The 15380-nt window shown below is 43.2% G+C and overlaps 1 protein-coding gene across 2 annotated transcripts in view; it reads right to left on the bottom strand.

Annotated features, from left to right (window-relative positions):
- XRN1 (5'-3' exoribonuclease 1) overlaps positions 1 to 15380 on the bottom strand; it is a 131273-nt gene that overhangs the window by 101300 nt on the left and 14593 nt on the right. For both annotated transcript variants that reach the window (XM_068280785.1, XM_068280786.1), the window contains exons 2-3: positions 1679 to 1911; positions 4 to 101 (exon numbers count right to left, since the gene is read on the bottom strand). In XM_068280785.1, coding sequence (XP_068136886.1) covers positions 4 to 101; positions 1679 to 1911 — 331 coding nt within the window. The remainder of the gene's footprint in view (positions 1 to 3; positions 102 to 1678; positions 1912 to 15380) is intronic.

Genomic DNA, 15380 nt, shown 5'->3' with positions numbered 1-15380 from the left:
TACCAGGAGTAATACAATTGGAATCGAACCTGGCTTCTGTTGGCAAAACTTCCCCTTTCTCTACAGCCTTCTTTATTTTGTCTTCTGCCTCTTTTGCTGATCTAAATGGCAAAGTCAAAAAGAACTAGATTATGGGAAAACTGTAATGTACTTATGTACACAGCAAGAACACAACATTTTCACATTAAAGAGCCACAGACAGTCATGAAGGTAAAAATCGTAAAAAAAAAAAATGAATAAACACTTAATGGAAACCCAGGATATTGCATAGTGCCATCTTGTGGTCAAAAAGTAAGATTAAAATACTTTGATGCTCAAAATCCTGCTGATTAAATCACCTGTGCAGTTGGGGGGGGGGATCTTACCCGCCAGACGTCAACTTTGATCCGTCCCTCGGCGCCTCCCACAATCCGTTCCAAGCTGCGGTCACGTGATTACAAACACTTCCTTCTTCCTGGTTGAAGGAGGAAGTGTTTGTAGTCACATGATGCGCTTGGAATGCATTATGGGAAGCGCCATGGGACAGATCAAAGAAGACGTCTGATGGGTAAGATTTCCCCCCCCCCCCCCCCCATCCGCACAGGTGATTTAATTAGCAGGATGAAATTTGAATAAAACCTATTCGGATTTCATCCGGTGATCATCACTGGCTCTGACTCTACGGCCCTGGAATATGGGCCATTGTATTTTATTGTTCCATTTCCAAACTGCATACCATTTGCATAAAATAAGCATCAACACAGAGTTATTTGCATCTCACTGACCATCCCTAGTATCAATTGCTTTATTAATTCAGTTTACAGAAATAAGATAGAATTCCCTTCAAGAAGATAAAAATACTATAAACAGGAAAAGGCTGTTAAGCAATGTTACGCTAGACATCTGTGCATTCAGAGTAATTGTAGTGTACTTTTTAAAAAGCTTTGTTTTATTTAACCTGGTGCTTTAAAAGGATCCCGAGGTGAGACACATATGGAGGCTATTATATTTATTGCCTTTTAAAAAATACCTGGCTGTGCTGCTGATCATTTGCCTCTAATACTTTTAGCCATAGACCCTGAACAAGCATGCAGATTAGATTTCTCAGACTCACGTCTCACTGGAATAGCTGCATACTTTCAGAAGTGTAATTCAGACATTACTGACTAGAAAGATAAGCTGCACTGCCAGGCAACTGGCATTGTTCATAAGGAAATAAATACGACAGCCTCCATATGTCTCTCACATCAGGTTCAATTTAGAGGACAACTGAAGTGAGAGGTATATGGCTGCCATATTTATTTCCCTTTAAGCAATACCAGTAGCCTGGCTATCCTGCTGATCCTCTGACACCAATACTTTTAGCCATAGACCCTGAGCAAGCATGCAGCAGATCAGGCGTTTCTGACATTATTGTCAAATCGGACTGGATTAGTTGCATGCTTGTTTCAGGTGTGTGATTCAAGCACTACTGCAGCCAAATAGATCAGCAGGGCTGCCAGGCAGCTGTTATTGTTTAAGAGGAAATAAATATGACAGCCTCCAAATTCGTTTCACTTCAGTTGTCCTTTAAGACTATTCTGAAAAGCATGAATCAGCATGAAAATACAACTGTATGGAAATAATGGGACATTTAAACCACTTAAGTTATGGAGAAGCTTGCAGTTTGTTAATGGCACGTAGAAAAAAAGAAAGTCACCTAAAACGCCTTCCCCGCTGCTGGTTCATTTTTGCCCTGGGAGCAACGCCATCCACAGCCATAAAGAAAACCTTACGTGGCTTGATGATACGGAACAGAACTTCCAAGTAGTGAAATATGTCTGCAAAAATCTTATCTTCTGTGATTCGAAAGTGCACATCTTCATCATTTGGGTGGGAGCATTGGTGGATGATTCCATTCATGTCCAAGTACAGATTGTCAAACTCTGGGATCTAGGAAATACAACATTCTCATGTCATAGTCAGTATTACAGCAGAGGTGAAAGCATTTAGAACAAACTTACATGGGTGACAGTCACTGCTGACACATTGGAAGTGGGGACTGTTCAATTACATTTAATATGTCAGTTAGCAAGGAAGCTGCAGGGCTGCCTTCACTAAAGAGCTTATTCACTATAATGCTAAATTCACTCAAATGGTTCCATTTTAACAATTAGTGGGAGGATTGCCCATTTGCCATAGCCAACAATGCACTACTAGCAAGAGACTCACCTATTTGTCACAGCCCTCTCTTCCCCTAACATCATGTCTATAGAAAAACATGAATGCATGGGTAGATGACAGAAACTGGACAAACTGCACTAGCATAGGCAGCATGGTGGCATATCAGACAGCATTAATCTTGCAGCGCTAGGGTACCAAGTACAACTCTGGGCCAGGACATCATCTGTATGTATGTTCTTCCTGTATTTGTGAACGTCATCCAACACACAAAAAACTGTTAAGTTAATATGTCTTACCCCCCAAATTGACCTGGACTATGATGGAGACATTATTAACTGCTTTCGTCACAATGCAATGACATGGATGGACGAGTGTGCAAGTATATGTACTGGTGCACACAAGAGTTTTTTTAAATGCTAGAGATTTTCAAATCTCTTGCTAATGCAATGATATGGGGGATTTTTACAAAATCACATGGCTCCAGTGTGAGCACACACATAGGATAACATTAGCAAGAGCTTTTAAAATCACAAAGAGCTCAGAAAAGCTCTTGTAGTGTAAGGGCTGGTGCACACTACATGTGATTCTGAAAAGGTCCTGCATGCTGCGTGTTGCTAGCATCTTGTATTACTGGCATCTAGTGAAAATCAGAATCACAAATTGGAATCACATTGCGATGTGTAGTGTAAAAAGAAGCCAGAGTGTTTGGTCAAACTTCCTGGTTCAGAAGCACATTCTGACCCCCTAGCAACATTGTCTGGCCTCTGCACCAGTAATGGAGCCATGCAATGATAATATGGGGAGATAGCACAAAAGTTAGTTGATGAGGTATATAAGAACTAATGAAGGCTTAAAGAGTAACTGTCAGGCATAAAATCAATTTTTTTATCTGGTAAACAAGTAATATGGATGTTAACCAGGCAATCCAAAAGTTAAAACTCACTCTTACTTTTGTTGTTGATAAAAGATCATTCCCCAGTTTACATGGTAATTATTTGGTACATTGCCGCACAAAGGAAGTTGCAGGGCATGCTGGGTTGTCTTTTTATGCTTCTTTACTATCCCCTCAGACTTAACTAATGCAGCCTGGTAGGCTGAAGCCTCTTTCCCTCCTGTTGTCCTCTCCCACACCTCTGTTCCTCTCCGATTGGCCAATATTTCTCATGCTTCTCAAGCTACAGAGTCACACAATGACAATGCACTTTCTATTGCAGAACAGGATGGGAGTGTCTGAAGACTGTTTGCATTGGCCGCCCTCTTCCCAGAGTAATGGAGGAAATTACATGAGGATTGGCTTCAAACACAGGGATTCCAAAATGGTAAATGCCTGAAACAGTTTTCTCTTTATTTGTCAAAACATGGACAGTGCAATACATATATTATGTACGTAGAGCAAATATTCATCTACTTATATATGTGTTTGTTTGTTTAGCCGATAGTATAGCCGACAGCTCCACTTAAACCATTTCAGCCGCCCGGATGTGATCATCACGTACAGGCCGCTGCTCTTGCCCCCGTGCCCCCGTGCTGTTCCCCAGTAGCCCTGAGATCAGTGAATGGAAACATGGTTCCCGTTCACCGTTCTAAGTCCCCAGCAGAAAAAAACGACGGTCTCTTATCGGAGGCCGCAGTTTTTCTGAAAAAAAAAAAAGTTTCCTGTCCTCCTTGTGCTTCCGGGAAGCGAGAAGCACAAAGGAAAAAAGAAAAAAACTCAATGTGGCCATCTTGTGGCTAAATAGTAAAACTACCTCTACATACATTTTTGAAGACAATTTACACACATTATAACATTAAAAATTAACTGTTTATTTCTCAACACCAAAGAATTACCCAAATAACATTTTTAATGAAAAAAAAAAAATTACAATGTAAAAAAAAAAAAAAAAAAAAGTTACTTTTTAAATATGCATGTGAAGGGAGTATACTATGAAATTTTTTTGGTACTTATCCATTAGCCGGGTGCATCGCCTAGGTGGCGACAAAACTCCACAGAGTTACATCTTTCCCTACTATCCATGGCGGCCTGGAGGGGGAATAGTAATTAGCGCCACCTGCCGGATGCGCCCGGCTAACAGATAAGTACCCATTTTTTAAATTATAAGCTTGTAAATAGTGATGGACGCAAAACTGCAAAATGCACCTTTATTTCCAAATAAAATATTGGCCCCATACATTGTGATAGGGACAACATTTAAATGGTGTAATAACCGAGACAAATGGGCAAATAAAATACATAGGTTTTAATTATGGTAGCAAGCATTATTTTAAAGCTATAAACGCCGAAAACTGAGAAATAATGAATTTTTCCATTTTTTCTTAATCCTGTTAAAATGCATTTATAAAAAAATAATTCTTAGCAAAATGTACCACCCAAAGAAAGCTTAACTAGTGGCGGAAAAAAACAAGATACAGATCAATAAATTGTGATAAGTAGTGATAAAGTTATTAGCGAATGAATGGGAGGTGAAAATTGCTCTGATACATAAGGTGAAAAATCCCAGCGGGCTGAAATGGTTAAGAAAGTGCCTTTTTGTAATTGCAATCAGCTTGTAAGACTGTATGTTATAAAGCTTTACTGCCAGATAGGAATGTGGTGACTCACTACAGGGTCACATTAAGGACAAAATTCCCAACAATTATTACGATGCACACAGGGAAAGATGTATTGTAAGGATACCTCCACCGAGCAGTTTTGATTTCTCTACCTGCATTTGGCTGCTTGGTTTTGTTTGCATTTGCAATGAGAGTCATTGCCATTTGCAATCACTCTGCAGTTCAGAGTAGCACATGATGCTGTCATGAATCCACCTATAGCTTGCTGCAGTTGAACTGCAGCCAGACAGCTTTGGATGTCTTATATGCATGTGGTTGCAAAATCTGGCACGCATTTGTAATGAGAATCCTTTCCATTCACAGGCAGCTTGCAATCAGTGTAGTACAGGATTGCATGATTACCACTCTGCTGTGTGGGAATTTGCATGTCTGTTCCCATTGGCTGATGTCCATAGAAAAGCCTGCGTCTCATTCCAGACCTCGCCCAACATGAGTTGTTGCTGGGTCCATGCTGTGAAAATTGTATTATTGTATTGTATTATCTTGCCTTGCCTGCCTGGACGTTCACTGCACCCGCGAGGGTACAGTGAGGTCTTATCTTTCTGTTAGTTGGGAACTGCCTTTAACCACGTTGGTGACTGGTAGTATTCCTGCTTGCTCTGTTCCTGTGGACATGACTGTAGCAGCGGTTGCTATTAGTTATGCTCCTACCTGTTTGTCTTGTTCAAGTCAGTGTGGATTCTTGCTATCGCTTGGGCAGCAATTAGATTGGCAAGCATTCAGTCTGTCTTGTTACTCAGTCAGAGGCTCAGGGCTGCGGTCACCCTGAGCAACCATTGGGTCTTCTTTATTTGTGCCGTTTATCGGAAGCTCAGAGCTGCGGTTGCTCTGAGCTATCTTGCTCCCTTGTCCATAACTCCTGGGGTGATCTGTGTAACCTCTTCCACTATCTATATCACCCAGCTGCATAGTCTTGTTTGTTCTGGTGGTACTCTGGCTTTCTAGGCCTCAGCTGCTAAACCTTGCACCTCAAAGCCTAGGTGTAACCAAAGGTGGGAAGGTGTTATTTCCTCACCTCCAGTTCAAGCGGGGATGTGCCACATAGGGTGAAGAAAGTGGTGATAGATTGGGGCATAGCAGTGGAAAGGAAGCAGGAGATCTGCCAGGCATTACATGTATAAAGCCAAATAAATGTGGGTGCACAACTGACATCTCAACCAGCAATGTGTGTTCAGGACAACATGTATGGTGTGGCATAACCTGCACTGGGTATCAGGAGGTTCAATAGTGCATAAATGGGAATGGGTTCTATATTGCTTTGGAATAGAATACCACCAAGGTCATATAATTTCCCCCTATTGGCCACTCCTACCAGACATGCCACAAATCCCCCGATGAGTAACATCCTATAAAACATTTGGGGATTCTAAAGGGATAGAACTTAGGAATTTTATTTGAAATGAGAAGAGTACGATGATATCACCGCAGACGGGCCAGCTTTTTGACACACATTTTGGGCATAAAGTTGGGGTGGGGGTGACATATAGGCAGTACCACAGGTGATGGTCTTTTGGAGCATCCCAAGGTATAGCTACCTGTCCTTGCTCTAGCTTGCATCCTCTAGTGCCCAGTGTGGCGAACGTTACGGAAAGTCGTGCGTAATCGCTAAAGATTTTCGTATGGTCCAGCACCATTACTTTCAGTGCTGTGTAAATGTACAACAAATGTCTTTCCTTTCGAATCTGAAGGGAAGCAAGCCCCTCAGCCCATGCCCAGTGTCCTGATAACATGGAAAGGAATTTCACACTTGGCCCGACCTCCTGCCGAGGACCATTTCTTGCTTCAGCCCTCTCCCAAAAAATCCAGCTCGAGCTGGACAGATAAGAGCTCCCTCCAAAAATTATACAAACAAAGAGAACTTTTATGGATTTGTAATTCAAAATAGCCTTGTCACAAAAAGACAAAAAACACATTTTCTGACACCTATAAATCAGCTCTATCATTCACCTGAACTACAAATTTTCTAACTGTCAGGAATCAGTAGGAAAGATGCTTTATCCGGCCTGCGTAGAGCGAATGCGATAGGATAGGCATGTGTAGCCTCATGTAATATAGGGTCGCAGGCCGCTTATGAATATAGCCTCGGATTTGCGATGCGCCAATCTGGGGCGGAGTCAAACAGAGAATTAATAAATGGTACATTTTTTGCTCTGAGTCTGGGGGCGGCAACCTGCTGATTAGGAGGTAACCCCGCCTTAACCACACCAACTTTCCAGGTAGTGACAGCCCAAAACTCAGGTCCTATAAAAGTGGGGTGGGTCCAAACCCGCCCAGTTCTCCAAATTCCATCGACCAGGAAAGTCGATGCTTGCGTTCAAGGAGAACCGATGCATGCTGTGTTTCAAGGACTCTTAAACATTAATGCCTACTTTAACTGGACTTTGTTTTCTTCATTCGTCAAATGGACTGATCAGCCATAACTACAGTAAGAACTTTCTGATTTTATCCCTGTTATTTTAAGCTTTATGTCTATGTGTTAATCTGTGTAAATGTATGTAATGCAACTTTGTTATAAAAACGTTTAAAAATCGTTATGGTTACAATCTGTTCTGAATATACACAATCGTACCTATGCTCCTGAAATCGCTACCCTGTGTTTAATAGAAGTGTGCCTTTATAACCTGTATGCGAGAACCCGGCCCAGATATAACGATCTGACCCAGGTTCCTGCATACTGCTAAGGGTTAATAGAGCGTTCTCGAAGTCCTAATATTATTACAGTAGCGGGCTGTGTAACCCGCTTGGTGGCAGATCTTTGAATTGTATGTGTGTGGTGAATCCTTTGGCGTCCGAACGCTCCATCCATTAGTCAGTTCATCAAACTGCGAAGTCAGGTTTACGCTTCGTGATGGACAAAATTACAGTGTGAGAGGATTTCTGACTCTGATCGACTGACCCGCCCGCAGACTGGCCTTGCAGTCTGTGACACCCAGTGCTGTTTCCTAATGCAGCGATAGAATTCCAGGCTCTCTGCAGCCACACGACAGCAAGCATGGAGCTCTAGTGGCCAGTTCAAGCCAAAGTGGCTATACCTTCTGCAGCACATTCCAATACGCACTCTGCAGCCACCGGCATGCTACAACAGGCTACAACTCTGCACATAGGGCAATGCTGGCACATTTGGGGGGGGGGGGGGGGTGTCAGGGTTCAGCCAATTGGTGTGTCATAACTTTCAGTTTATTTTCTAGGCCAAAAGTGGATGTGGGGGCGGGTTCGTTCACTAATCTCAATTAGCTTTGTCAAAGAGATGTTCATGGCGCATCTGGCAGAAATTTTCTGACATCAAACGTTGATTAGGGGAATACCTTTAATGACTAACTGTATTATTATTATTGATTTGCAAAGCGCCAATATATTCTGTGGTGTACAAGGCCTAAAGTCACTAATCAACGTTTGTTGATTTGAGGTCAGCATATCTGCTCCATGACCAGCACCAGACCACACTTCACTCGCAGAAATTTTCCAAATTCTTTTACAAGGCTCAGTAATTTGGATCCTTAAATCCTCTTCCCATTGGTCTTGACTTGAGAGGGATATTTTCCTTTGCCAAACAGGAAGGAATTCAGTACATTTTATATCCTTGGTGTTAGTTTTAAGAAAGGTTCGGAAGTGATAATTGATATTTCAAGAGTCTACTCTTGTTTCTCTTTGTAAGTGAAACAATACAATGTGTTACCTAAACCTCCACACCCTTTGAATGGCTGCATGAGTCACCCTGAATGACATCTAAATGAGTCACAGTGTGATGAAATTGAAAGTAAGGAAACCAACACGGAAGTACTGAGTATAAAAGGCATTTAATCACTGCCAAAGCTTAGGAATTTCAAAGCTATAATAAGATGGTATCCGCTTTTAAGAACAAAAGCTCCTGGCCAGGAAGAGAATACTCTACCCTGTCAGCACCAACATGAATGCCCCAGCGGTAGTAGGGTATACCAGTAGTGAGGGTAGGAGTAAGGCCGGTACTCCTACCCTCACTACTGGTATACCTGTAATGCCTATGTGAACGCTAATAAATCCTAATTGCAAGAGCTGGTGCTCCATCTTTTCTTCTACTACCGTATGGATATTTATCTGAATTGTGAGCACGGCTACTAACTGGGAGCGACCACATTGTGTCTTCTGTCAGCCAGCAACTGGTGCCAACCGCATTTATCTCTCTTACTTGTTGAATGCCCCAGCATGTCATCTGTATAATAAAGCTTCATCTACGCCGTACAATTTTCTGTCAGATCGGATCTATTAGATAATTTCCAACCGGTCCAATCGGATTGCGTTAGATTTTGCAATAGGTTTTGGGTACTATCGCAAAATTGATCTGAAACAATTTGAATGTCTACACACTATGCAATTTCTTATTAGATCTATCTAATAGATCCGTCTATCTGATGGAAAATTGTACCGGGTAGATGAGGCTTAATGCTGGGAATGCACGAGTAGTTTCTGCCGCAGATAGATCGTTCGATAGATAATTTACGACATGTCCGATCTCCCATTCGATCGTTTTGCCGCTCGATTTTTGATAGAAGTGAATGTAAAAAGATAATAAAAACGAGCAGAGGATAAACCAGTGCAGAATCGAGCGGCCAAAACGATGGAGCGGAGAATCGAGCGTCAGAAATGCATTGTGTATTCCCAGCATAAGATTCACTGAAGCCCCATATCAGCCAGGTTCCAGTGTGCAGCCCTGCCACCTTGCAGAAAAAGCCTTTACCTTTTCTATATCTGATATAGAAAAGGCCAGGGCCATTTACTGCAAGGGGCAGATCTATACATCGGAATCCATCTGATACAGAGTTCCAGTGAATCTTATTAAACAATGTGCTGGGCCATTCTAACTTTTAAAGGATACCTGAACTGACATGTGACATGAGAAAGACGTGTATGTACAGTGCCTAGCACACAAATAACTATGCTGTGTTCCTTTATTGCTTTCTCTGCCTGAAAGAGTTAAATATCAGGTATGTAAGTGGCTGACTCAGTCCTGACTCAGACAGGAAGTGACTACAGTGTGACCCTCACTGATAAGAAATTCCACTTTTTACCTCTTTCTTGCTCTCAGAAGCCCTTTTCTGCTAGGAAAGTGTTTTATAGTTGGAATACCTTATCAGTAAGGGTCACACTGTAGTTACTTCCTGTCTGAGTCAGGACTGAGTCAGCCACTTACATACCTGATGTTTAACTCTTTCAGGCAGAGAAAGCAATAAAGGAACACAGCATAGTTATTTGTGTGCTAGGCACTGTACATACACGTCTTTCTCATCATGTCACATGTCAGTTCGGGTATCCTTTAAGCATTAGTGTACCTCTGCTTTTCTTATATACACCAAAGATGCTTTTTAACTAAACTTACTAAACATAGGAGCTTACTGAAGAGTAGCTGTTAAAAATAAATCAAAACTAGTCCAGTGTTCTCCCCAGGACTAATCAAGTGGGCGGGCCGCCCGGCTGGTTTTGAAACCCCGCCCGCCTGTTTTGAACCCATCAGGCATCATTTTTTTTCATAGTATTTTAATCTGCGCGTCGATCCTCCAGAAAAATGGCGGCCGCGCAGCCTGGAGCCGGGGACACTTTTTAGTGTAGTAAGCTCCTCTCCCAGTCTCGCAGTGATGCGTGAACTGGGCGGGATGAGTCAGCGTCCCCCACCAATCAAGGCGCGTCTGTATCCCCCACCGGCCAATAGAAGGCTGCCTCGCTACGGACCCGCTCGCGGTGGTTGGCTTGGCACGCATGCCGCTTGCTGGCAGAGGAGGATGGAGGAATCTGGGCAATCAGCAGGGCTTTGGAGGAATCCGGATGGAGGAATCCGGGCTATCAATGTACTGCAGCCTGCCTGCCTGTCTGACATCGGGTGCAGAAGCTGGGGGAGACCTTCGGGAAGCAGCGGAGGATTTCACACCATACAATGTGAGGAGCAATCTGCTGCCATGCTAACCGAGAGGGAGGAGGGGACCTACCTACAAACTCACACACCCCACTAGCCACCAGACTGACCTACTTTGCCACCACCCACCCCACTAGCCACCAGCTTGACTTTCTTTGCCCCCCCACCAACTCCACTAGCAACCAGCCTTACCTACTTTGCCACCCACCCACCCCACTAGCCTCCAGCCTGACCTACTTTGCCTCCTACCCACCCCACTAGCCACCAGCCTGACCTACTTTGCCACCCACCCCACTAGCCTGACCTACTTTGCCACCCTCCCACCCCACTAGCCACCATTCTGACCTACTTTGCCACCCACCCCACTAGCCACCAGCCTGAATTATTTTGCTACCCACCACCCCACTAGCCACCAACCTAAACTACTTTGCCACCCACCCACCCCACTAGCCACCAGCCTAACTACTTTGCTACCCACCACCCCACTAGCCTCCAGCCTTACCTACTTTGCCACCCACCCACCCCACTAGCCACCAGCCTGACCTACTTTGCCACCCACCCCACTAGCCTGACCTACTTTGCCACCCTCCCACCCCACTAGCCACCATTCTGACCTACTTTGCCACCCACCCCACTAGCCACCAGCCTGAATTATTTTGCTACCCACCACCCCACTAGCCACCAACCTGAACTACTTTGCCACCCACCCACCCCACTAGCCACCAGCCTAACTACTTTGCTACCCACCACCCCACTAGCCTCCAGCCTTACCTACTTTGCCACCCACCCACCCCACTAGCCACCAGCCTGACCTACTTTGCCACCCACCCACCCCACTATCCTGACCTACTTTGCCACCCACTCCACTAGCCTCCAGCCTGACCTACTTTGCCATCCACCCAACCAACTAGCCACCAGCCTTACCTACTTTGCCACCCACCCCACAAACAACCAGCCTGACCTACCTACCTACCTACCCATACCACTAGGCAGCAGCCTTGCATACCTACCTACCCACCCCACTAGCGGGCAACCTGACCTACCTAACAGACTAGCCCACTCCACTAGCCATCAGCCTGACCTACATTTTACATTGGGGTAATCGTTTCTGCATTTAACATTTTTAATAATGATTTATGGATTGGACATTTTGAGTAATGGTTTCTAGATTGGACATTTTGAGTAATGGTTTCTGGATTTTATATGTGGCATAATGTCTGTTCTATTGTGTCTGATTCTGATTCTTGCTAGTACTGAGTTAGACCCCTTTTTGCTTTCAGAACCACCTTCATTCTTTGAGACATTCCTCAGATTTCTGTCATATTGGCATGATCGCATCATGAGACCACCACATCTTGAGGGAAACGCTACGCTGCATTGTCGTGTGTGTGTGTGTGTGTGTGTGTGTGTGTGTTTTGTGGGGGAAATGCAACCTTCTTATATGCCGGTATGTTTTTGGGGAAAACCGGTGTAATTACGTTTATGGACAATTTGCCTGCGTTTTGGGGAAAAAAAATTAGGGCCCTTTTGCATTACATTGCTACATCAGTTAGCTATGCCCTGTCGTGGGCACGCCCATTTTCTGACACGTCATGGCCACGCCCATTTTATGCCACCCGGCTACTTTTTCATGCCACCCGGCTGGAAAAAAATTCTGGGGAGAACACTGTAGTCCTTCGTAAGATTACATGTAGAGGGTGCAGAAAGGAACAAAGAACATCGATCCGGCCCTAGGTTAATGTAACTGTGGGTACATCTAAGAGCAGTGTTCTCCCCAGAATTTTTTTCCAGCTGGGTAGCATGAAATAGTAGCCGGGTGGCATGAAAAAGTAGCCGGGTGGCATGAAAAAGTAGCCGGGTGGGGCGAAAGGAGAAAATGCAGGGACAGTGTTTCTATGAGCAATTATGCTTACAGCATAGGAGGAGGTGAGCCGATAGCAGCCGGGTGGTCATCAAAACTAGCCGGGTGGAGGGGATTCTTCCTCTATTACACATTATTCATTCACGATCTGAACCCGGTTTACAAGTGATAGACAACACCTCTGCATTCAGTGTGTACAACATTCTCAGTGGATTCACAGCAGCTCTGTGGGGGGCACATATGTAGGGTATAGTACTACTGTGTAACTTAAAGGAAACTTGAAGTGAGAAGAATGTGGAAGATGCCATATTTATTTTCTTTACCAGTTGCCTGGCAGCCCTGCTGGACTATTTGGCTGCAGTAGTGTGACCAACACCAGAAACAAGCATGCAGCCAATCTTGTCAGATCTGACAAAAATGTCAGAAACATCATCTGCTGCATGCTTGTTCAGGGTCTATGGTTAAAAGTATTAGATGTCAGGATCAGCAGGACAACCAGGCAACTGGTATTAACCACTTCAACCTTCAGTGCTCGTTTCCACTATTGCGGTGCGGAATCGCCTGGATTCCACCGCTGATGAAATCGCATGCAGATGCGATTCCCCATGCGTTTTTTGCCACAAATTCGCATACGAATTCGCATAGGTGAGGGTATATGCGATTTTAACCATGTCACTGCCTGTGTGAATTTACATTGGTACCTATGAGAATTCGCGGCAAAAAAGCATGGGGAATACGCATGTGATTTCCCTATTAAATACATTGCATGCGATTCGCATGCATTCCACTCGCAGGCGAATTCTGCGGCTCTTTTGTGCATTTTTTCACCGCTGAAAAAAATGCACCTCAACGACGCTACAGTGGAAACAGGCCCATCCACTTGCATTACATGTGCGAATCCGCATGCGTTGGACGCATGCAGATTCGCGATAGTGGAAACGAGCCCTCAGTGTCGTTTCACCTTATGCATCCGAGCAACTTACACCACCCATTCATTCGCCAATAACTTTATCACTACTTATCACAATGAAATGATCTACATATTATTTCCACCCCCATTTAGGCTTTCTTTGGGTGGTACATTTTGCTAAGAATTATTTTTATTATAAATCCATTTTAACATGAAGATTAAGAAAAAAAATTGAAAAAAATTATTTCTCAGTTTTCGGCCATTATAGTTTAAAAATAATAAATGCTACCCTGATTAAAACTCATGTATTTTATTTTCCCATTTTTGTCCCGGTTATTACACCATTTAAATTATGTCCCTATCATAATGTATGGTGCCGATATATTATTTGGAAATAAAGGTGCATATTTTCAGTTTTGCGTCCATCATTTATTACAAGCTCATAATTCAAAAAATAAAAATGAGCAGCAGTGCAGGCTATCTGGACGGATATATCCGTCCAGATAGACTTAAAGAGAAACCATAACCAAGAATTGAACTTCATCCCAATCAGTAGCTGATGTCCCCTTTTACATGAGAAATCTATTCCTTTTCTCAAACGGATCATCAGGGGGCTCTGTATGGCTGATATTGTGGTGAAACCCCTCCCACAAATGAAGTCAGCGCCTCACAGCACTGAGGTACTGACATCACACTGTGGGAGCCTTGTTGCATTGTGGGAAACAGCTGTTTACAACTGCCAAAAAAGCAGTAAAAATGTTACCATGTGATAAATGTTATAATGTAAATCAGGTACAGGAAAGCTTTTACAATGGGCAAACACTGACTAAATAATTTATACATAATTATTGCAAAAATGAAGCACTTTTTTATTACATTATTTTCACTGGAGTTCCTCTTTAAGTGGTTAAAAGGAAAACAATACAGCAGTCTTAATATCCCTTTCGCTTCATTATTCTTTAATTTGTTGTCACCAACCCCAAATTTAACACCATATCAAATTAATTGATTTCATAAGTATATACTGTGTGTTATATATGTCTTAAATGTATTAAGAGTCAGAGCATTTTTCCAGACTACAACTCCAGGTACCCAAGAATTGCTCCAACCCCACAGCCCTGGTAGGAAGCATAGGTCCACTAGGCCTGGGGACCCACTAGCAGCTCTTTACTAAGAATTTGTGATTTGAAAAGTTCTTACTAATGCAATGCTATGGGTGACTTTTAGAAAATTACATCACTCAAGTAGGATCACACAGAAGGCATTACATTAGCAAGAGCTTTTCAATTCACAAGTGCTTAGGGCCCATTCACACTAGGGCGATTACTGTTAATTGCCAAAGCGCTGGCGCTTTTTAGAGCGCAAGTGCAATGGTAACTATATGGCAGTGTTCTCATTACCGCCGATCTTGGGCGTTTCCGCAATTAGCGGCAATCACAAACGCGTTGCATGCATTTTGGTGCGATTCTCGAGCGATCGAGGTACAGTGCTTAACCACTTGAGGACCGTGGGCTTTACCCCCCTTAAGGACCAGGCACTTTTTTTCCATTCAGACCACTGCAGCTTTCACGGTTTATTGCTCGCTTATACAACCTACCACCTAAATGAATTTTGGCTCCTTTTCTTGTCACTAATAAAGCTTTCTTTTGGTGCTGTTTGATTGCTGCTGCGATTTTTACTTTTTATTATATTCATCAAAAAAGACATGAATTTTGTCAAAAAAATTATTATTTTTTTAAGTTTCTGTGCTGACATTTTTCAAATAAAGTAAAATTTCTGTATACATGCAGCACAAAAATGTGGACAAACATGTTTTTGATTAAAAAAACCCATTCAGCCTATATTTATTGGTTTGGGTAAAAGTTATAGCGTTTACAAACTATGGTGCCAAAAGTGAATTTTCCCATTTTCCAGCATCTCTGACTTTTCTGAGCACCTGTCATGTTTCATGAGGGGCTAGAATTCCAGGA

The sequence above is a fragment of the Hyperolius riggenbachi genome, chromosome 4 (assembly GCF_040937935.1).
Source record: "Hyperolius riggenbachi isolate aHypRig1 chromosome 4, aHypRig1.pri, whole genome shotgun sequence".
Lineage (NCBI taxonomy): Eukaryota > Metazoa > Chordata > Amphibia > Anura > Hyperoliidae > Hyperolius > Hyperolius riggenbachi.
Note: the sequence above shows the minus strand (reverse complement) of the source record. Positions and strands in the feature narration are given on the sequence as shown.